This window comes from Nycticebus coucang, chromosome 15 (assembly GCF_027406575.1).
Source record: "Nycticebus coucang isolate mNycCou1 chromosome 15, mNycCou1.pri, whole genome shotgun sequence".
In the NCBI taxonomy this organism is placed as follows: Eukaryota; Metazoa; Chordata; class Mammalia; order Primates; family Lorisidae; genus Nycticebus; species Nycticebus coucang.
Window position 1 is genome coordinate 78,644,141 of NC_069794.1, and position 23,826 is coordinate 78,667,966.

The 23,826-nt window shown below is 40.5% G+C and overlaps 1 protein-coding gene across 8 annotated transcripts in view; it reads left to right on the forward strand.

The window, feature by feature from the left end:
- Positions 1-12,540: 12,540 nt before the first annotated feature.
- PAN3 (poly(A) specific ribonuclease subunit PAN3) overlaps positions 12,541-23,826 on the forward strand; it is a 166,116-nt gene continuing 154,830 nt past the window's right edge. For all 8 annotated transcript variants that reach the window (XR_008374590.1, XM_053563433.1, XM_053563428.1 and 5 more), the window contains exon 1: positions 12,541-13,214. Coding sequence is in view for 7 of the 8 variants with exons in the window: in XM_053563433.1 (XP_053419408.1) it covers positions 12,785-13,214 (430 nt within the window). In the remaining variant the exon portion in view is untranslated. The remainder of the gene's footprint in view (positions 13,215-23,826) is intronic.

Genomic DNA, 23,826 nt, shown 5'->3' on the forward strand with positions numbered 1-23,826 from the left:
TTGTGGTAGCTTTGTCCTTTGGTTTTCAGGTGTCTTTATTTTGTTGGGAGTCCTTTTTTTTTTTTTTCCAGTTTTTGGCCCAGGCTGGGTTTGAACCTGCCACCTCTGGCATATGGGGCTGGCGCCCTGCCCCTTTGAGCCACAGGTGCTGCCCCTTAATCTCGTCTTTAAGCTGTTCCATCTGATACTTCAACTGCTGTATCTCATTTGCCATGACTTTTCTCTTCTGGCTTTTTCAGCCTTCTACTTTTTACAATCTTTCCTTTTCAACTCTTAGAACCTCTGGTTGCCTTAAAGGGACAGGAGCTCTTTTTTTTTTTTAACCACCACCACTCTGGGGTCTTAGCTTTTTTACAAAACTTCACTTCCTCTATTTCTTCACCAGCCCCCTTAATCTACCTCAATTCTTTTCTTTTAAACAGAACTCTTAACTGCCAAAAAAGGGATTCGGGCATCTCTCAAAAGCTACTTCCTGCTGGCAACGGGCAAGATATAGGGGAAGGCAGTTAGAACTTCTTTCCTAACTTAATTCCTGCAACCTATTCCCAAACTTTTTCCGAAGGCTTTTCTCACCCCTGAGGCTAAAGGTTTACTAAAGGTTCTTATCTCCTAGTTCTATCTTTTCTCTTTTCCTCACGTCTAAAGGCTTTTTTGTTTTCTCTAGCTGCTTCACAGAAGAGGCTAAAGACTTGTATTGGCTTTTTTCCCCACAGAAGAGGTAGTTAGAATTTGGAAAGAGAAAACGTAGGAAATAGGAAAAACCAAATGAGAAAGGCCTGTTGACTCTCTTTTTCTTAGATATTTCTTTTCCCCCTAAATATTTCTATTTCTCTTTTTCTTATTTGCTAAAGCTTATTTCCCTCTCAGTCTGCATTCACCCAATCCTGCTCACTATGCCATTTGTCAGAGCCCACCGTGGCCACCGCTTAGGGCCCAGGACTGGCCAGGTCTCAGGCTAGCTTAACTAGGTTCTGGATGCGGACTGCTATAAGCTACCTTGCTATGGAACAATTTCTCTTAGGTGCCTGAGGGCTATCTACTTTAGCTAGGAGAGAAACAGAGAGAATCTTAGAGAGAGTAAAGTAGTCTTAGACTAGATAGAGCTTAAGTCTTTAGGAAAGCTTAGTCATCTTCAGCAGAGAGACGCTTGTGCTGGTGTTCGCAGGCGGGAGAGAAGCGAGCAGATCTGTGACAGAAGGCGCATGCTCCCGAGTGCCTTCTCCTCCAGCCTAATATAAGGTTGATCTCGTGCTGCTCAACACCACAGGTGCAGAGACTGCCAATTCACCACTGCTCTCATCTCAGGAGCTCTCATGCTTGTTAGAAGAGCTAAATCCCTCTCCAGGCCCTTTCCACCAAGGTGTTCCATTATTGAGCTATACAGGTATTTCTTATAACTCTCACTCCTCCTAGCCCTAGGCTATACGGGCTGCTACAGTCCTTCATTTACATTCCTAATGACTTACACGCCAATATTTTTGTTGTAATTCTACATTTTTATTTATTTATTTATTTATTTTTGTAGAGACAGAGTCTCACTGTACTGCCCTCGGGTAGAGTGCCGTGGCGTCACACGGCTCACAGCAACATCTAACTCTTGGGCTTACGCGATTCTCTTGCCTCAGCCTCCCCAGCAGCTGGGACTACAGGCGCCCACCACAACGCCCGGCTATTTTTTGGTTGCAGTTTGGCCGGGGCCGGGTTTGAACCCACCACCCTCGGCATATGGGGCCGGCGCCCTACTCACTGAGCCACAGGCGCCACCCTACATTTTTATTTTTTTGAAAATTTTTAAAATTAAGTCATTTGTACATAGATCGTTAATACATTAATGCCATTATATGATTCAATGTGATTATTTATACAAATTGGAGTGCTTACATCCTACTAATTAACATAGCCTTCACCTCATTTACCCAATTAGTGTTAAGACGTGTGTCCTACACCTGATAGATGCAACTTGTACTTGCAATATGCTCCATAGGTGTGGTCCCCCTATTAACCCTCCATCGACCCACTCCCTCCCCCCTTTTTTCATTTTTTGAAATTTATTTTATTATACAGGATAAGAACTATACGGTATTGTTATTTTATCTGGTCAATGTTCATTTGGTTTTATACAGACATTTTACTGTCTTGATTGTGCTTCACTTCTTCCACCTGAAATCCTTTAGTGTGGTTTGCTAGTGACAAATTCTGATTTTATCTGAAAAAGTCTTTACTTCATCTTAAGGGACACTGAATTCTAGACTTAAATTTATTTTCTGTATGTCTTTTGAAGATACTAATGATAAATAGTTTTCTTTTTGTCATTATCAGACTTGATGGGAATGTACCTATTTTTGTTGCTATTTTCAAATAACCAAACTTTGGTTTTATTTAAACTTTTTTTCTTTTGTTAATGTCAGCTTTTCCTTTATTATATATTCCCTTCTCCTGGTTCATTTTGTCCTCGCGTTAGTTTGTTATTATTTTTTTTTTTGGTGACAGAGTCTCACTCAGTTGCCCTGGGGTTGGGTTCCCTCGTGTTATAGCTCACGGCAACCTCAAACTCTTGGGCTCAAGCAATCCTCTTGTTTCAGCCTCCCAAGTAACAGGAACCCACAATGACGCCTGGCTAGTTTTTCCTGTTTTTAGTAGAGATGAAGTCTTGCTTTGCTCAGGTTGATCCTGAACTCCTGAGCTCAGGCAATCTACCTGCCTCAGCCTCCCAGAGTGCTAGGATTATAGAGGTTTGAGTCACCACGTATGGCCTTATTCATTTTTTAAATAAAAATACTTCAGCTGGGTGCAGTGGCACATACCTGTAGTTCTGGCTAATTGAGAGGCTAAGTCAGGAGAACAGATTGATCCCAGGAGTTTGAGGCCAGCCTGGGCAATACAGTGAGACTCTTTCTCTCAAAAATAAAAATAAATACAACACTATTTCTTCTGAGTGTAGAATTGTGTCTTACAGGTTCAGCACCTGTAGCACAGTAGTTATGGGCCAGTCACATACACCAAGGGAGCCAGGTTTGAACCCGACCCAGGCCAGCTGAACGACAATGACTACTGCAACAAAAAATAGCTGGGCATTGTGATGGGCACCTGTAGTCCTAGCTACCTGGGAGGCTGATGTAAGAGAATCTCTTAACCCCAAGAGTTTGAGGTTCCTGTGAGCTGTGATGCCATAGCACACTACCGAGGGTGACATAGTGAGACTATCTCAAAACAAACAAAAAAATAAATTGTGTCCTACAGGTTTTAAGATGCAGAATGTACTCTTTTTAGATGTTTGTAATTTCAGTTTTATTTTCTCTTTAGTACAAATAGGTGGACTTGCTGGTCCTCCTTTTAGAGGGCTATCATCTAGTTGTATTGGATTATAATCAGAAAACGTAGCCTATAAAGTCCCTCTTTTGAAACTTGTACTTTAAATTATGGCCAAGTATGTGCTTGATTCTTTTTTTGTAGAGACAGAGTCTCACTTTACCACTCTCGGTAGAGTGCCATGATGTCACAGGACTCATAGAAACCTCCAGCTTGTGGGCTTACGCGATTCTCCTGCCTGAGCCTCCCGAGCAGCTGGGACTACAGGCACCAGCCACAACGCCTGGCTATTTTTGTTCTTGTTGTAGTTTGGCTGTGGCTGTGTTTGAACCCGCCACTCTCGGTATATGGGGCCAGCGCCCCACTCACTGAGCCACAGGCTGCCCTGTGCTTGATTTTTGTAAATCTTCCATGGTCACCAGAAAGAATACATGTTTTTATAATGGGGTAGAAAGTCGTATATTTGGCTGATTTTATTACCAATATAGAACCTTCTTATTTTTTTTGTCTACTTATGTTTTAAATTTTGAAAGAGATGTATTAAGCTCTCCCACTATAACTGTGTATATATGATTCTAACCAGGTTCTTGTATTGCTAGGTGTTTCTTTGCATTCAGCATTATCATTGGGTGCACATACATTTATTACTATTTTGCAGCATATATTATCTTCACATTATATTCCTTTTTTGTACTTAATGGTTTGGCCTTCATTTTTCTATACCCAATATGAATATTCTCATTCTTGCTGTTTGCATTTAGGTAAACATTAATAAATCCCAAATAAATTATAGTACCTAGATTTCTGTTCTGCCTTTTTTTTTTGAGACAGAGTTTTACTTTGTTCTCCTCAGTAGAGTGCTACGGCCTCATAGCTCACAGCAACCTCAAACTCTTGAGCTCAAGCAATTCTCTTGCTTCAGCCTCCTAAGTAGCTGGGACTACAGACACCCACCACCATGCCTGGCTATTTTCAGAGATGGGTGTCTCGTTCTTGCTCAGGCTGGTCTTGAACTGGTGAGTTCAGGGCAATCCACCTGCCTCAGCTTCCCAGAGTGCTAGGATTACAGGTATGAGGCACCACGCCTGGCCAGATTTCTGGTCTTTACTAGGTAATGTAAAGGGGTTAACAGACTCCATAAAAGACAAAGTTTCTTGATTCTATATTCTTCATTAGATATGCTAGTTTTACTAATAGCATATCTTAGTAAGATTCTTGTTCTAATATGTTTATTTTCCAGCAAGTCTCCTGATTTAGAGCTCTTATTAATTTTAAAAAATTATTAGGGGTACATAATAATTATGTGTATTTATGGGGTACATGTGATGTTTTGATACAGGCATACAATGTGAATTAACCAAACAAGGTAATTGATATCCACCACCTTAGGCATTTATCATTTCCTATTGTGTTAGGAACATTCCACTTCCGCTCTTCTAGATATTTTAAAATATACTCTTATTGTGAATTATAATCAATTTGTCATCAAATATGTTTACCCTATCTGATTATAATTATTTAAAGCTTTTCATTGAAGAGTATAAACTAGAAAATCTGAACTGAAACAAATACTTAAGTTTTGAAATGGTAAAATCAGCTATTAACATCAAACTATCAGATTTAAAATTATAATAATGGACATATTTCACATAGAGGTATTAGTTATTTTCTGGAGTGGGGGGTATGTGTAAGAACAAAAGCAGTAGCAGTGGGCTTTGCTAAGTTCAAATACCTTCTGTAAGCCTGGTTAAAGATTACTTCTGGAAGGGTGGTGGTAGTTATATGGGATAACAATGGCATACTTAATTGTCAGGACTACTGTCAAGGTACTTTTTTTTGGCCGGGGCTGGGTTTGAACCCACCACCTCTGGCATATGGGGCTGGCGCCCTACTCCTTTGAGCCACAGGCGCCGCCCTAAGGTACAATTAATTTAAAAATCTTATTTGCCTTTAATGTATCTCACAGGAATATAATAAGGAGTCTTTAAGTCCTTAGAAAACTTGTAAAGAAAGGTAACAAATTGCTTTTACTACCGTAAAGACTCAAACATTTCCATGTTGTAGTATATACAAGTATGTAAGGGTGATGACAGCAGTAAAAAACTATCTCTTCTAGTAAAGGGTGACAGATACATTAAAAAAAAAAATCTTTCGGGTAGTGCTTGTGGCTCAGTGAGTAGGGTGCTGGTCCCATATACTGAACGTGGTGAGTTCAAACCCAACCCTGGCCAAACTGCAACAATAAAAAAAATTAAAAAAAAAAAAAAATTTTTTTTTTTGGCCAGGGCTGGGTTTGAACCCGCCACCTTTGGCATATGGGACCGGCACCCTACTCCTTGAGCCACAGGCGCCGCCCAAAAAAAAAAAATCTTTCAATACAGCAGTTATTAATAACTGCCACAATGGAAGGCTTTTACTTTTCCTGTACGCAAAATTTATCAAAAGATTAAATTAAGCAGCTGCCAATAACCTTGAATAAAATTAGACCTGAGTTACAAACATAGTGATTTACTTTACAAATACATAAGAAGTATTTATGTATATACACATGCAGCGAATTTCATTTTGAGAACTCAAAAATAGTCACTTCTAACTGTTCCACATGCAGTTGCCACTCTATCTTAAAAGAGAATTTTTAAAACTTGGGCTGTTATTACTAACACAATCATTAACGATTCAAAGGAGGTGAAGTTTTCCCCTCAGTTATTGATATTTCATGTGGTATTAATGCTATCCTTTAGCAATGCAGTATCTGTTGTTAGGGAAATGTGCCTGGAGGCCAAATATACAAAAGGAAATATAATTTGTGGTTTATTTGCAGTTTTGCGCTGTGGCTCAGTGAGTAGGACACCAGTCCCATATATGGAGGGTGGAGGGTTCAAACCTGGCCCAGGCCAAACTGCAACAACAACAAAAAAATAGCTGGGCCTTGTAGCGAGCACCTGTAGTCCCAGCTGCTGGGGAGGCTGAGGCAAGAGAATCGCCTAAGAACTAAGAGCTGGAGGTTGCTATGAGTCATGTGACATCATGGCACTCTACCGAGGGCGGTAAAGTGAGACTCAGTCTCTAAAAAAAAAAAGAAAGACGGAAGGAGAGCAAGATGGTGGCCAAGTAACAGTTTTCTTGCATCTGGGCGCCATGAGTCTGGGGAGATAGGACTCCAGGTATCTCTGGCTGATGTGATCTGCCTATCATCACCCCTGTAAGGATACAGGGAGTCAGCGAGAACTTCTGGACCCCAAGAGGAGGACTAAAACAGTGGAAAACCGGCACGAGAACTTAAAGAGCAAGAGGAAGTGAAAGGAAAATTAGGGCAAGGAAACAGATAAAAAAAAAAAAAAAAGAAAAAGAAAAGAAAATGACGTAAGAGTTTATTAGAGATTTATTATTTTTGGTAAAGGACACTCAAAAAGAAGCCCTTTTTTAAAAGACAGCCCTATATAGGAGTAGGTAGTTGCCTAAAAGTGTTTTTAGGAGATATGAAATGTATGGTAAATAAGACTCTTAAAATAATTTTAAAGAGCACATTGAAATAATTTTTAAAAAGCACATTCAATATACATAATCAAATGATTACTTTCCTTATAGAACACCTATAGTGTATATTATAAGGAAAGTAACTAAAACTTATTAGTTATAATTGGAAGCCGACACACTTACTTGCTAGTGTTGCCACTATGTTTATGAAATTATTCTCAGCATCAGCTTTTGAACCATACAAAAATATTAGTTTTATGTTGAAATTACTTTTTCTTTTTTTTTTGAGACAGAGTCTCAAGCTGTTGTCTTGGGTAGAGTTCTCTGGCATCACAGCTCACAGCGACCTCCAACTCCTGGGCTTAAACGATTCTCTTGCCTCAGCCTCCCAAGTAGCTGGGACTATAGGCCCCTGCCACAACGCCCAGCTATTTTTTGGTTGTAGTTGTCATTGTTGTTTGGCAGGCCCAGGCTGGATTTGAACCCACCAGCTCTCGTGTATGTGGCTGGCGCCTTACCCGTTTGAGCTACAGGTGCCAAGCCAAAATTATTATTTTTAATTACAAAGGACATAGCTGTAAGCAATTTTTATTATGAACTACACCAGGTTCTATCTTTGATAACTTTGGGTCATTTCCAAAAATCAAACATTCCCTTATAGAATAAAGATTTGTGGGGGATGCCAGTATTTTTAAGAGTCTGTTACCCTCCTCAAATTAATAAACCTGACTTTCCTTCTCCTCAAAAAAAAAAAAAAAAAGTGCTACTATTGAGATATCTAAAAAATATAATTAGGGGGCAGCACCTGTGGCTCAGTGGGTAGGGTGCTGGTCCCTTATACCGAGGGTGGTGAGTTCGAACCCAGCCCTAACCAAACTGTAACAACAAAAAAAAAATAGCTGGGCATTGTGGCCGGCGCCTATAGGCCCAGCTTCTCGGGAGGCTGAGGCAAGAGAATTGCCTAAGCCCAGGAGTTGGAGGTTGCTGTGAACAGTGATACCACAGAACTCTACCAAGGGTGATAAAGTGAGACTCTGTTTCTTAAAAAAAAAAAATGTAATTAGGGGGCTGAAGTAAAACTCAAAAACATGTAATAATTTAGAATAGACTGGTTGCAGTAGCTCATGCCTATTATACTAGCACTTTGAGAGGCAAGGTAGGACTTCTTGAGGCCAGGAGTTTGAGACCCGTCTGGTCAACATAGTAAGATGCCACCTCTACAAAAAAATAGAGTTAATAGCTGGATATGGTGGCACACCCCTGTAGTCTCAGCTACTTGGGAGGCTGAAGTAGGAGGATAACTTAAGCCCAGGTTGTTTTGAGGCTGCAGTAAGGTATGATGATGCCATTGCACTCTAGCCTGGGCAAAAACATTTATAAAAAAATTTAGAATAAAGCCAAGAATTGTGGCTTGTACCTGTAGTCCCAACTACTTAGGAGGCTGAGGTGGGAGAATTACTTGAGGCCAAGAGTTCAAAATCAGCCTGTGTAACATAGAGAAAAAAAAAATTAGAATAAGGCTAGTTTTTACCTAGGTGACTCCTTGGAAAGAAATACTTATTTAGATTTATCAGGCTGAGGAGAAAAAAGTCTCATTACTTCATCATACCTCTCATTTCTTCCATCCAAAAAGGGGACTGCTGGTGCATTTGTGAACATAACTGCTGTAACACACGTAAGTAATATTGGAAGTTAACCTCCCTCCCTCTCTAGTTTTAAAACCCCAGATTTGCTTAAGGGATAACTGAGAATCTAAGGAAATGAAACATGAGTTTGATGAATCTCAATGGAGCATGAGGAGGGAAAACATTAATACCCGAGATGAGGTGAAGAGAACATTAAGAAAATCCAGAATGAGAAGACCCACAGTCTAATAGAGATGGCTCTATCTTAGGATAAAAAGCAACAGAAAGATAGAATTAAAAGACCTAGGTTTAAGCTTAAGCTGCGTTATTTTGGAGCAAGTCATAGAACCACAAAGATCCTTTAAAACAATATCCTCATTTTCAATGTTTCACAGGATTGAGGAGGACAAAATGAACAGTATGCCTGGCTACTTTTTTTTTTTTTTTTTCAGATACTCACTACATTGCCCTCAGTAGAGTGCCATGGCGTCACAGCAACCTCAAACTCTTGAGCTTAAGCGATTCTTCTGTCTCAGCCTCTCAAGTAGCTGGTACTACAGTTGCCTGCCACAATGCCTTTTGGCTACTTTTTTGGTTGCAGTTGTCATTGTTGTTTAGCAGCCCCTGGCCAGGTTCGAACCCCCCGCCTCAGTGTATGTGGCCGGCACCCTATTTACTGAGCTAAGGGCGCCCAAGTCATGTGTCCCTACTTTTGTATGCTGTGAAACCCTATAGAGTTGGAGATATTCTTACACCAATTGCCAAAGTCATTATCATATAAGTAGGGAGAGGCAGGAAGGAGAGTGCTAAGGGAGGTGATATTAATGTTAATAAAATATAAATTTGTTAGAAGCAGACTTTCTACTACATAGAAAGAAAGGTGTTTAAAATAATTTTGCAAATGAAAACTTTCGGTTTTCAATTAGTGGCTGAGAGATTATTTTCTCCATGGGGGTTCTTACCATATAATCCAATCCTCAATATGAACCTATAAGGTAAGTATAAAAAAAGAAAAACCTGAAGCTAAGTGAGATTAAGACTTGCTGAAAGCCACAGAGGTGAAAACCAGGTTTTACACCAGTTATTTTAGTTCCCATTGCACCTTTTTTCTCATGAACACTACACTTACTATACTTACTTCCTGTTCACAATGCAAACTTACAGCTCAGAGGATATTCATGCCTTGTATTGAATTACAATAAATTACTTGAAATGTATTTCATAAATATTTCTGAAAGACCTAACATAAGGCAGCACTGAATACCAAGGGGTTAAAAAAATAGAAGGAAAATCAAGAGAAGGCTGGCTTGAAGCTGAGAAGGAGAGCTATAAAAATGGTTAATACTGTTGAATATTGCAGGGGACATGGAAAATGGCTGAAAAGTGATAGATTTGCCAACTGGGTGAGTGGTGGCTCTGGCGAAAAATATTTTAACATAGTGAGGACAAATGTCAGATTATCTTTAAGACAAGAATGGAAAAGTAAGTATCCCGTGTATGCAATACTAATATGAAACCAACAGATAAGTAACTACACCTCCACAAGAGAGAACAAAATTAAAGTGGGAAGAAGGAGGAGGGAAAGGAGACATTGTAGAATCTTCATCTACTTTTCTCTATCTTGTTCACAAGGAGAACAAAATTTTTCTCAAATGTGCTTTTGAGGATGATTTACTTTATATGTGGATTTTTCCCTCATGATTCCCATATGGCCTTGAGACAAGAACATGCTTGGTACGTAATAGGATAGTAGATTCTCAGTTAACTTCTGTTCGAATGATATACTTAATCTGGCATGAATTTAATGAACCTCTGATGTGTCATCATAAATATCTTCCTTGCCAAAACATCAGAAGACATACATGTTTACTTAAAAATGGCAAAATGTATAAAACAGGACATGTTTTGTAATTAGAAGCCCTGAGTTCAAGTCCTGGGGTTTTCGAGTTACAATATGGTAACTGTGTTACTCCAGGCCTTATTCAGTTGGTTCACGTATATAAAAAATGGTGATAACCTATCTTCTACACTTGCCATGTAGGGTTTTTATGAGGATCAGATGCTGGGTGCAATGGCTCATGCCTGTAATCCTAGCACTCTTAGGTGGCCAAGGTGGGAGGATCATTTGAGGTAGGAGTTTGAGATAAGTCTGAGCAAGAGGGAGACTCCAGCTCTACAAAAAAATAGAAAAATCAGTTAAGCATAGTGATACTTGCCTATAGTCCCACCTACTTGGGAGGCCGATGCAGGAAGATTGTTGGGAGTGTGAGGCTGTAGTGAATTATGTTCATGCCACTGCACTCTATTCTGGGCAACAGAGTAAGACCCTGTCTCCAAAAATAAAGGAAATATGAAAGTTATTACTCAACTTCTAAAAACCCTGTAATACCTTCCCATTGCCCTCAAGAAAAAGTCCAATGCTTTAACATTGTCCTAGAAGGACTTTTGTGGACTCTGTTCAATTCTCCATGACTATTCTTAACAATCTAAGCTCTTTTTCACCTGTCTGCTTTGCCTAGAATGCTCTTCCCCTATACACTGGCTACTACTAACAGTAACACTAAACAGGTAGTATTCTTATTCCAGTTACACCGATAAGGCACAGACAAGTGAAGCAATTTACCAGTACTCTAAGTAACACAGCTATTAAGTGTAGGCACTGGGTTTCAAACCTAGATATGCCTGAATTCAGTCACTTTTTCAACTCATGCCATTAAAGTATCAAGTTTATCCAGGAAGTCTAACATTTTTAATATCCTCTAATAATAAGGGTAATATGTTTAGCACTTAAGACATTGGTTTATAATCACCTGGTATAATCCCATGGTACTTCATGCCAACTGGAGAATGAAACTGCATCTTGTTCCACTTTTGCTTCCCCAACTGCTATTACAGTTCTTGGTACACATAATAGGTATTAGTAAATACGTGCTGAATAAGTAAGTGAAAATGCTTTTAAACAGACAGACATAATAGTGATATCATTTTGGAATTTACCTAAGACATCACTAGGCTTACCAGTTTGTGATCTACAGAATCCACTTTTTCCCCTTTTGGCAGTGTGGTACTTTTGCTTATATCTGTTCTTCTGTGACTTCCTGTTTGCCACAAATCCTTAAATACTGCCATCCTCTCCCCTTCATCACAGAGATCTGCAGTTTGTGAAAATCATTTATAGAAAAAACTAAAATGTTAAATAACTTTTCTATTCATAATTTCTTTAAAATTCCTGAAAATCTAAATATATATATATATTACAGCAAAACGTCAGAGATCATGAGGGAAAAATATCTTTTAAAAATAAATTTCAAATCAAGACTAGGCTGATTGGAGAAAAGCAACTTCATTTATAAAGGAAACCTGCCGGTGCTGCCCACGCAGTGTTTTCCCAGGAGGCATCTTATTTTTCATAATAATTTACTAAGGCTTCTGATGATACATTAAACAGGTGCTGCACTGAGTAGAGGGTGTATTTAAATCAACCTTTTTTGGCTCAAGTTTTTGACAAAGGGCCCAGAAATTAAGGTAATCATTTTTGTAGTCCTCATCACCTTCGAGGGGGAGAGAAATGAGGAGGTGAAGGAGTGAAAAAAAGTAACGAGTAAGTGTGGCAAACAAACTGTTCTTCATATAGAGCTCGGGTGCGACTGCAGGTAAGGCCCGGTCAAATGATCATTTACGTTCCGTCAATTTTCTCTAGTCCCGTGAAAAATTACATTTGGCTTTGTAAGTAAGAGAATATACTAAAAAGGAAGGTATGAGGCCTCGTGGGAACTTCAGTACCCGATCCGCGTAGGGGAACGCCCGACTAGCGCCGCAGGTCCAACCGCCGGCAGCTCGCGGATGCCCCCGGGGGGCCCGACGCCGGGTCAGGCTTCCCCTCGCTCTCCGCCACCCACAAGCCACTGCGCCACGGCGCGCACGCGCAACGGCGACGGCCGTCTCAGGAAGAGGAAAATGGAATAAACAACTCGGAGGAACCAGAGCGCGAGAGAGCGAGTGGAGGCAGAATTTAAAAATAAACTGGCCCCTCCGCACTCCCCATCCACTCGCCGCCGCTGCTCTCTCTTTCCCTACCCGCGCCCTCGAAGTCCCCGTTTGGGCCCACGCGCCCACCCCGTCGTCCCGCGCGGCCCCTTTAAGAAAAGAGAACGAGAGAGTGAGTGAGAGAGAATCCCAACTCTCCCCCTCCCCTCCCCTCCTTCCTACCCCCTCCTCCCTTCCCCCCACCCCGGGCGGCTCCGGCTCCCGCAGCGGGACAGACCCACCCGCCCAGGCTTTTATCCGGCACCGGCAGCGTCTTCCTTCCCTCCCCCGTCTATGGTGGCGGTGGCGGTGGCGGCGGCGGCGGAAGACGAGGCTGCGGCGTTGCCATGAACAGTGGCGGCGGCCTCCCGCCCCCCTCGGCCGCCGCCTCCTCTTCCTCCTCCTCGCTGGCGGCGGCAGTGGCGGTGGTGGCCCCGCCGGGGGTCGGGGGTGGCCCCGCCGGGGCGGCGGCTGGAGTGAAGCTCAAGTACTGCCGATACTACGCCAAGGACAAGACTTGCTTCTACGGGGAGGAGTGTCAGTTCCTGCATGAGGACCCGGCCGCTGGGGCTGCCCCGGGCCTCGGCCTCCATAGCAACAGCGTCCCCCTGGCTCTGGCGGGTGCACCCGTGGCCGGCTTTCCACCTGGAGCGGTCCCAGGAGGGGGAGCTGGGCCGCCCCCCGGGCCCAAGAAGCCGGACCTGGGGGGCCCGGGAGCAGGAGCTGCAGCCGGCGGAGGAGGCAGCGGCGGGGGACTCGATGGACCGAGGCTAGCAAGTGAGTATGCGGGCGCGGAGGGCCTGGCGGCGGAGGTAAGGCCTGGGGCCGGATAAGGCCCTGCTGCCGCTGGGAGCTGAGCCCAGCCCGCGGGCTCCCCCCCACCTCCCAAGGCGGTCTGCGAGGCCTAGGTCAGGCTTGAGCCCGCCTTCCTTCTTCCTGCTTCCCTCCCCACTGCTTTGGGCTAGCCCGGGAGCTGGGGGGGAGGCTGGGTTCCTGGGAACGTGGGTGGGAGGACTGGGGTGATGTGAGTGGGGGCGGGGTGGAAGGGGGATGGGCTGCGGCGTGTGGAGTGTGAGAAATGGGGGAGTCGTTTCCGGGGGGTGTGGAAAGGGGCTGGGTTTGCGGGCACATGTGTTTTGCGTGCTGGTGTGGAGTAGTGTCTGCCGTGTGTTGAGGTTCCCTAGTGGGGTGGGTGTATGTGTGTGTAGGGGGTGGGAGGTGAGGGGCAGGCTTAAATCGTCTTGGAGTAGGTTGAAAGAACCGACGAAGTTTGTGGAAGATTTGCGGGAGACACGTTTTCCAGGCCGGAAATGCTTTCTAAGGATTAGGAAAGGGAAACTGCGGCTTTTACGGTGCGCTCAGGTTTAATCGAGAGTTTACAGTAGGGATTCCAAGACTTGTATTTCAACGTCGTTTTCCAGAAAGCAGGACTAAGTTGGGTGTCAGTAGGGAGCCTGTCTTCTACAACTTCGTATCAAGGAAACTATTAGCGTTATACTTTGACTTGTGTGCGTGTCTTGTGCAGCGTGCGTTTGTGAGCGGCTGAGCCCTTGCGTGCGGTACCTTAGGGCTGTTTGTAATTTTTACTTGTGCTATTATCTGTTGACTTGAAGCTTTTTATGGGTTTGTGAGTGGAGTTTACGACGGAACATTGGAGTCCTATCTTCTTGAGATTTCTGGAGAGCTTGATCTGAAAATTTGATGGGAAGTTTAACTTGGACGTGAGAACATTTTTGTCTTTTTTAACACCAAATGAACGTGGTGTAAGATTTTAGCACTTATTTGCTTTATGAGGATTATTTACTGTCTTTCCAAAGTTTTTATTTTTTAAAAGAGAATGTCTGTTATGACAGGCCTGACTTCAGTGCATATGCATTTGCTGAGGCTGATACGCTAAGAAAATTAGTTTGTCAACTTATAAAAGTGACCGTAAATGGTCAGTTATTGGTGGAATTTTATCATTTTTGAGCAGCAGCTTTGCATTTTCTGTGTAATCTTCTTTTGGATGGGTGAGTTGGGGCTCACATTAATTTAAGAATAATGTTTGATAAGTAAACAATGAAGCCGAACAGCTGTTTTGTTACCTACAGAAAGAGGTACTTTTTAAAATGCTGGCTTTGGAGTTAACATGTAATCTTTCTAGGATTTTCTAATTAACACATAATAGAAGAATTGGTATGTGAAAGATAGGACAGGTGAAGATGGGAGGTGAAGGTAAGAACCCTTACGTGGAGGAGAAATGTTAGCAATGGCTTTAAAGGTGGAAGTATCCCCTATCTTAGAAAGTAAGCAAGTAATCGAGATACAGGGTCTTGAGGGGACAGGTAGTTAATGCAGAAAAAGCAATTTAAAAATTTATACTTAGTCGTTTAACAGTTATCTGATTAAATAGCTGATTTATATATTTGGATTCTGTGGTGTTTGTTTTAACTTTGCTATCTGAAGCTTTTCTGTGGTAGACTTCCTGGTATCTCTTAGGTTGGGATTCCTTGTGGATGAGATAAAATTCCTTCTTGTCAGGCAGTGGCAAGTAAAATTGTTGAGGACTCAGGGAAGAGGGTTGTTGGTGATTTAATGGCTGCTGTCGATTTTTACCCTTGTTTAATTTTTAGTTTAGTTTCTACCTTTTGCTATATTACTCCGTGTCTTTTGAGACAGGCTTGATCTTTTTAGTTGATGAGGCAAGTAAAATAGACAACACATTCTAAGAGTTATTGTTATTAGAAGTTTAAATTTTGTTATTGACTTGACCTTGTGGCATCGCAGAGACAGTTTTGTTTTTACTTTTTCTTTGGTCTTCTTTAAAGGGTAAGAATGTGTAGTATGCAGCTGAGCAGCCATAAGCTGGATGTTCTTGTAGAAATATTTTGTTTGGCTTCTAGGGTATCTTGTATGTGCATGTATGTGTTTTGTTTTGTTGTTTGAGACAGAGTCTCACTGTGTTGCCCTCAGTAGAGTGCGATGGTATCACAGCTTGCAGCAACCTCAAACTCTTGGACTTAAGTGATTCTCTTGCCTCAGCCTCCCAAGTAGCTGGGACTACAGGCGCCCACCACAGTGCCCGGCTATTTTTTTTTTGTTCTTGCAGTTGTCGTTGTTTAGCAGGCCTGGGCCTGGTTTGAACCCCCCTGCTTTGTTGTATGTGGCTGGCACCCTAACCACCGAGCTATGGGCGCCAAGCCCATGTATGTGTGTTTTTAAACATTTTTTTTGTTTTTGTTTTTAAACATTTTGTAGAAGTATAACATACCTAGAGAAGAGTGTACAAATGATATGTTCTTGGAATTTATTTTCATAAGAGGACATACTATATAATCAGCATTCAGATCAAGAACTAGAACATAATCAGTACATGCAGAAGTTCTGCTCTTGCCCCCTCCCAATGACCACTCTTTCCCAATGATAACTACTACTTTCTAACATAACAAATTGTCCATTTTTTGTTACTTCTCGAACTTTACAGCAGTGGAATCATGTAGTACTTTTTGTGGGCCGCTTCCAAGGTGTTTATGAGAGCTTTTCCTGTTGTGAAGTCTCTTAGTCTCATTTCTGTACGATGTTACATTGTGTGAATATACCACATTTTATTTTCTCATTTGGATTGTTTTCAATTTTTGTCCACTAAGAATTCTCATACATGTTTTTTGGTAAGCCAGTCTATATATTTCTGTTGGGTCACCTAGGAGTAGACGAGCTGGATCATAATAGGGTAGCATAGCATAATAGAGTATGCATATGTTCAGTTTATAGGGTATATGTTTGTTCGGCTTTAGTAAATGGCATCAAACAGGTTTCTGAAATGATTGTACCACATTTACATTCGTTCCAGAATGTATGAGAATTCCAATCGCTCCATATTCTTCTGAAAACTTGGTTATTACTCATCATGTAATTGTAGCCATTCTGGCCCCCCAAATTATGGTATAATTCTGGTGTTTTTTAATCCCCCCAAACATTGTGAGTTTTAAATGAATTATTTGACAACAAGAAAAAAAATCAAGGGATTTATTATAGAAATACAGAATTCTGGCTTCCTTTGAAGGGCAGTTCTTACCTGAACTGGAATTGAGTCTTGCTTTGGCAAGACTCTATACTTTGTCATACTCCCTAATTGGGCAACTTTGAAAACTAGGCATTAGCATTTTTGACCCTTACTTTGATACTGATTAACACCCAATAAGTAGAAGAGTTGGTGTGGGAAAGATAGGACAGGATATAAACAAATGGAGATGGAAAGTGAAGAAAAACATTGGCAAAATTGTTTTGTGTTTCAGGTAGTGTTAAAACGTTGTAGGTAAGTGCATAAAAAAATTTTATCCTTTGCACACATTGGAAAACTGAAGTGTGGAGGCTTTTTTTAGTGCACTTAGATGCAGTAATGTTTCAGCCTTGTAAAGAGCTGTACTTTTTATTTGTTGCTCACTTTTTATGCCTATAGTATATATTTTCTTTGACTCTTCTGTTTAACTGATAGTGTGGTGCGAAACGTGTTCTAGTGTTTGAGATTGTTGTTTGAGCGATAACAGTTTATTTAAAATAAAGCATTTATTTTTGACATTTCACATTTGTTAGGCTTAAGATTTTCTAAGGTTCAAATATGATTTGATTTGTGTTTGTCTAAATTACTGATTCTGGACATTTAGTGTTGTAATACTAATTTTTAATTAACTAGATTTTCGAAATGGCTTTAATTTTCGAAGTACATGTTTTTGGAAGCTAAAATATTTATTTATTTATTTGAGACAGAGTCTCACTCTGTAGCTGTAGTCTCAGGCTAGAGTGCTATGGCCTTAGCCTAGCTCAAAGCAACTTGAAACTCTTGGATTTAAGCAGTCCTCCTATCTCAGCCTCTCCAGTAGCTGGGGCTACAGGCACCTCACACAACGCCCTGCTAGTTTTTCTATTTTCAGTAGAGATGGGGTCTTTCTCTTGCTCAGGTTGGTCTTGAAATCCTGAGTGCTAGGATTAACAGGCGTGAGCCACAACGCCCAGCCAGCTAAAATATTTATTATGCCAATACTCTGTTTATATTTTATGTACATTACTTTATTTGAAATCCAGTACATTTATTTATCAGAATACACTTTTAAGTTCTATTTAATATAATATACTTGATTAGTAGTGAAGGCTTTGGAATTAGACATGTTAGATGGAATTGACTTTGTATAAATTTTCAAACTTTAAGCTTCAGTTTTTTTCATCTTAAAGGTGGAGATTATAAGGGCACTTACCTCAGTATTGTTATGAGAATTGCATGAGACATATAGTGAGGTTTCAGTTATAGCTGCTGGTATTATTGAATATTAATCTATACTAAACCTCTTTCTTTCCCAAATTTTTGAGAGCATACATTCAAGACCAGTAAAATAACTACAGATTATTTAATTGTGGTTATCTGTCCAAAAGGGGGAGAGTCGTACCATGGATAACTTAGTAGTATGTGTCAAAAATGTTTCTGTTTGAGCCAGGACTATATTTTTCATGTTACAAATCTGTATTAACTCACAGGAAAGTGAGTATTGGGACTTTGCTATTAGGATTGATAGTCGAGGTTTCATCATTTATACACATCAATAATACACAAAGTGTATAACAAAGATGTTATAATATCATTCGTTTTATTTAATATTGTACTTGCAAGGTGGTAAGCTCTGAGCTAGGTAGGTGATAGGAATATAACAGTGAATAAAACAAGATTCTGCCCTAATGGAGTTTATATTCTAGTGGGGGACACAGACATATATTTAAGGTAATATTAGGTCTTGATAAATTCAATGAGGAAAACTCACATAGGTATATACTAACATAAGTCCAGGTAAGATTCAGTTAAAGAGTAGTACTTCTTTCCATGAATGTAGATTTGAAATAATCCTCTAAGAAGATAAATGAGTGACAAAAGTAAATCTAAACATCATCCTGTTATATGCTATTTTGTAGTATTCCCCCCCCTTTTTTTTTTGTAGAGACAGAGTCTCACTTTATCGCCCTCAGTAGAGTTCTCTGGCATCCCAGCTCACAGCAACCTCCAACTCCTAGGCTTAGGCGATTCTCTTGCCTCAGCCTCCTGAGTAGCTGGGACTCCAGGCGCCCGCCACAATGCCCGGCTATTTTTTTTTTTTTTTTTTTTTGATTTTTTTTTTGATTTTTTTTATTTTTGCCCGGCTATTTTTTTGTTGCAGTTCGGCCGGGGTCATATTTGAACCCACAACCCTTGGTATATGGGCTGGCACCCCACCCACTGAGCCACAGGTGCCGCCCTAAAATAAATATTTTTTAAAACAAATATTTAAATAAATAAATATTTTTTACCTATTTACTTTAGGATTGGTTATCATTCTTTTCATTTAATTTTTTTATTTCTTTTAATTTTTATTTTTAAGAGAGGAAGTCTCAGACTAGAGCACACTCTACCCAGCTTAGAGTCCAGTGGCTGTTTACAGGGAGATCATACTTCACTGTTGTCTCCCTGGCTTATAAGCCATCCCTGCACTTCAACCTCTCTAGTAGTTGGGACTACAGGTTGAGCAATCATGCCTGAGTCATTTAGTTTTTAAGTGATAAAAGTCACACTTTTTTGGGTAGAAATTTCCGTTGGAATAGAAGTATACAATAAAGTCAGAGTAAACCAGTATTTTCATCTTATCGCCCAGGGTTCATCATTGTTAATAGTCGTGTGTATGTTTAGACCTTTTATGTATATCTATGTGTATATATGTAGTACAGACATATACGTAGGGTATATATTTAAAAATACATTTTCCTGTATATATTATATATAAATATATGTTATTACTAACTTGGGCTGCCATAACAAAATACGATACACTGGATGGTTTAAATGACAGAAATTTATGTTTTTGAGTTCCCAGAGTTTGGAAGTCTCAGAGCAAGGTGCTGGACAATTAGGTTCCTGATGAGGACTCTCCTGGCTTGGAGACCAGATGCTTTGTCCTTGGGTGGCCTTTTCTGGATGCTTGTGCAAAGTAGAGCTCTGATGTTTCTTCCTCTTCTTATAAGGACCCAGTGCTGCTGGTTTACGGCTCTACCCTTATGACCTCATTAACTTGAATTATCTCAAATTAAAAAGGCCAGGTCGCCACATTAGGGCTCATTGTGTGTGAGGCATGCACATACAAATGTTGCAGGAACCCAATTCAGTCCATAGCACATATGCATGAGTATGCATGTGCACATGAACAAGTTTTGTAGTAGCATTTCTCATATTTGTTTTTTCATATTAACTTTATACCCTGTTTATAAAAAGTTTAGTGAGCCAAAATGGAATAAGATAAAATACTTGTTATATATCCTATATTGTCGTGTGTTGCTGAATGACTGAATACATTCTGAGAAATTTGTCTTTAGGCAAATTCAGTATTGTGCATACATCATAGAGTGTCCACAAACTTAGATGGCACAGCCTTCTGCTTCTAGGCTACAAACCTGTATGGCATGTTACTCTACTGAATACTGTAGGCAATGGTAACACAGTGGTAAGTATGTGTATATTTAAACATATACCTCAGATACAGTATGATAATCTTATGAAATCATCCTTGTATATTCAGTCTGTCATTGACCAAAATGTCATTATGTGACATATAAATGTAGTTGTTAATAAATCAATACATAAAGTATGTGTGTCTTATTTTAATATGTAGGAATTCGTGCTGGACTGGGTGTTCTGAGATTTTGATTTTAGTGCTGTACAAAATAACTTTGTGGTCTTAGACTAGTCATTTGGTTTGTGTGTAGATGGTGCCTGACTTACTGATTTTATAATGGGTTTATCAGGACATAGATCCATCAAAGATTTGTGATGGTTTGATTTACGATGATTTGATTTATGGTTTTTCAGCTTTACGATGGATTTATAATGGTATTAAATGCATTTTCAATTTAATGATGTTTTAATAACAGTGAGGTTATGTACTAAACAACTCATTGTAATTTGAAAATTTTGTATGCCAAAAATACATTTGATACACCTAACTACTGAACATCATAGCTTAGCCCAGGGTACCTTAAATGTGCTCAGAACACTTACATTAACTTAACACTTGACCAAAATTATCTGGCAACAGAGTACACTGTAGAGCTTTGGTCCCTAACCTTTTGGCATCAGGGACTGGTTTCATGGAAGACAACTTTTCCATGGACTGGCGTGGTGGGAGAGGGATGGTTTTGAGATTATTCAAGCACATTACGTTTAATGTGCACTTTATTTGTATTATTATTACATTGTAATATATAGTGAAATAATTATACAACTCTCCATAATGCAGAATCGGTGTTGGTTTCCTGTAACTAGATGGTCTCATCTGGGGTGATGGGAGACAGTGACACCCCAAATGTGTGACTTATGTCCTCAGCTCCAGATTAGATTATCAGGCATTAGATTCTCTTAAGGAGCGTGCAACCTAGATGCCTTCTATGCATAGTTTACGGTAGGGTTCATGCTCCTCTGCAGGTGATATGATAGGAGGCGGAGCTTAGGCAGTAATGCACGTGATGGAGAGCAGCTGTAAATACAGATGAAGCTTTGCTCCATTATTGCTGCTCACCTGCTGTGCAGCCTGGTTCCTAACAGTCTAGGAACTGGTTCTGTGGCTTGAGGGTTTGCAGACTGTAGCTATAGAGCAGGGGTCCTCAAACTGCGGCCTGCGGGCCACATGAGACGGTGTGATTGTATTTGTTCCTATTTTGTTTTTTTATTTCAAAATAAGATATGTGCAGTGTGCATAGGAATTTGTTCATAGTTTTTTGTTTTTTTTTTTAAACTATAGTCCGCCCCTCCAACCGTCTGAGGGACAGTGAATTGGCCCCCTGTTTAAAAAGTTTGAGGACACCTGCTCTGGAGTATAAGTTGTTTACCCTAGTGAGCTGCTGTTCCCTGCTGCTGCCAACCACATTGAGAGATATTGTGCCACATGTCACTGACCTGGGAAAACATTAAACTTCAAAATTTAAGTGTATGGTTTCTAAACTGTTCTTCAAAAGTGAAGCCATTGTAAGGTGGGGACTGTTTGTATAGATAAGGGTGTGCTGATCTCACTAATCTTGGCTAAGTTAATTGCCATGTAGATAATAGCCCTCTTCCCTAGAAAAGGTCTCCCTTCTTTGGTATCTCTCTTTGGCATGTCTCTCTTGCTTTTTCTTCTAAAGCTAGTTTTAAATTATATTTTTAATATTACAAAAATTCCAGCTTTAAAGCAGGCACAAAGGCTTGCACCGGTAATCCCAGGCTGAGGCAGAAAGATTGCTTGAGACCAGGAGCTTGTGACCAGCCTGGGTAAGATCTAAAATATTAAAAAAAATTTTTTTAGCTGAGTGGGGTGGCATGTTCCTATAGTCCTAGCTAATTAGAAAGCTGAGGCAGGGGAATCCCTTCAGCCCGAGAATTTGAGGCTACAGTGCACTCTATCCTGGCTGACAGAATTGAGACCTTGTTTCATTAAAAAAAAAAAATCACAGTTCTAGAAAAATAGGAGTATAGGAGTAATATCTTGACTTTGGAATTAAAAATATAATGCATGCACAGGTTAAAATTTAAATAGCACAAAAGGGTACTACACAATGAAAATTTAGTCTTCCTCCTTCATTAGTTCCCTAAACCGTCTCTTTAAAAAGATAGTTACTCTTTCTAGTTTTTGTATCTATTAACAAATATTCATTGCCTATACTATCACTCATATTGCTTATCTTATAGCTTGTTCCAGATTCGTACATAGAAATCTACCTTATTTTTCACGGCTGCATAATATTGCATGGTATGTTTATGTTATCAGAGTCTTTAGAATGGATATCTATTTTGAGACAGAGTCTCACTTTGTCACCCTTGGTGGAGTGCCATGGGGTCATAGCTCAGAGCAACCTCAAACTCTTGGACTCCAGTGATCTTCTTGTCTAGCCTGCCAAGAAGCTGGGACTACAGGGGCTCGCCACAATGCCCGGTTATTTTTTTTTTGGAGATGGGGTCTTGCTCTTGCTCGGGCTGGTCTTGAACTTCTGAGCTCAGGCAATCCACCAGTCTCAGCCTCTTAGAGTGCTAGGATTTATAGGCGTGAGCTACCGAGCCCTAGCTAGAATGGGTATTTAGATTGTTTTAGTCTTACTATTATAAATGATGGCACCAAGTTGTTAGGCATTAACATATCATGTATATTTATATATAAATTTACACAAATATATGACATAGACATACATTAAGGAACATACAGGATCAGGTTCAAACTTGGTACATTAAAAAAAACCTATGTAGGCGACACCCATGGCTCAGTAGGTAGAGTGCTGGCCACATACCCTGGGTTTGAACTGTCCAGGCCAGCTAAACCAACAATGATAACTGGAACAACAACAAAAAAGGTGTTTCAACCCCTATGTACTGGTCTCGGTCGCCGCTGGAAGGAACCGGGTGTGACACGGATTAGAAGTACAAGCTTGCAGGAGGCTGGCTAACCTTAATTGCACGGTAGCCCGAGCCCCCTCTGCAATGGCTATTCATTAAGGTTATACACAACAGGAACAGGGGTGGAGAGTTAAGGTCATTACATAGGAGGGCTGCGTGCTTAAGGATTGCCACCTGCTCTCCTCACTTGTTCTTTCCCCACAACCCTCATGAAGAACTAAGCATCAATGTTTAACACATGCTTACTAGTAAGTGACTGATCTTATCACATTCTGGAACACTGAGTTACTTGGGGGGATTGCCCCCAAGTCACAAAACGTCTCTAGGCTTGCCTGGAGACTGTCCAGTTTGCAGCCTTTCCTTTTAATGTGATAAGAATCAGTGACTGTCCTTTGCAAGCATGGTGTCCATTCCTCTACAAAAAGGAAAAAAAAACATAGCCAAGTGTTGTGGCGGGCACCTGTAGTCTCCGCTACTTGGGAGGCTGAAGCAAGAGAATAGCTTAATCCCAAGAATTTAAGGTTGCTGTGAGCTGTGAAGCTACAGCACTCTTGACAGCAACATAGTGAGACTGTGTCTCAAAAAACAAAGAAACAAAAAAAACCTATTTTATATACTATTTGCTGAACATAAGATATTTGAAATATTCATCTGTATCATATCTATCCTAGCATGATGTTTTTTCCTAATGGTTCACACATTGAAAGGTAGTTATGTGAATGATATCTTTGGTAATTTAGTAAGTTAATATTTGTAAATAGTCTAGTAGTCACTGAGGGATTTCATTTATATATGTAATAAAAGAATAGTGCTTTTTTTTTTTTTTTTTTTTGTGGTTTTTGGCTGGGGCTGGGTTTGAACCCACCACCTCCGGCATATGGGACCGGCGCCCTACTCCTTGAGCCACAGGCGCTGCCCAGTGTTATTGATTATATACTATTTATTGTTGATCTACATTTTTGGTATAGATTTCTTTCTTTC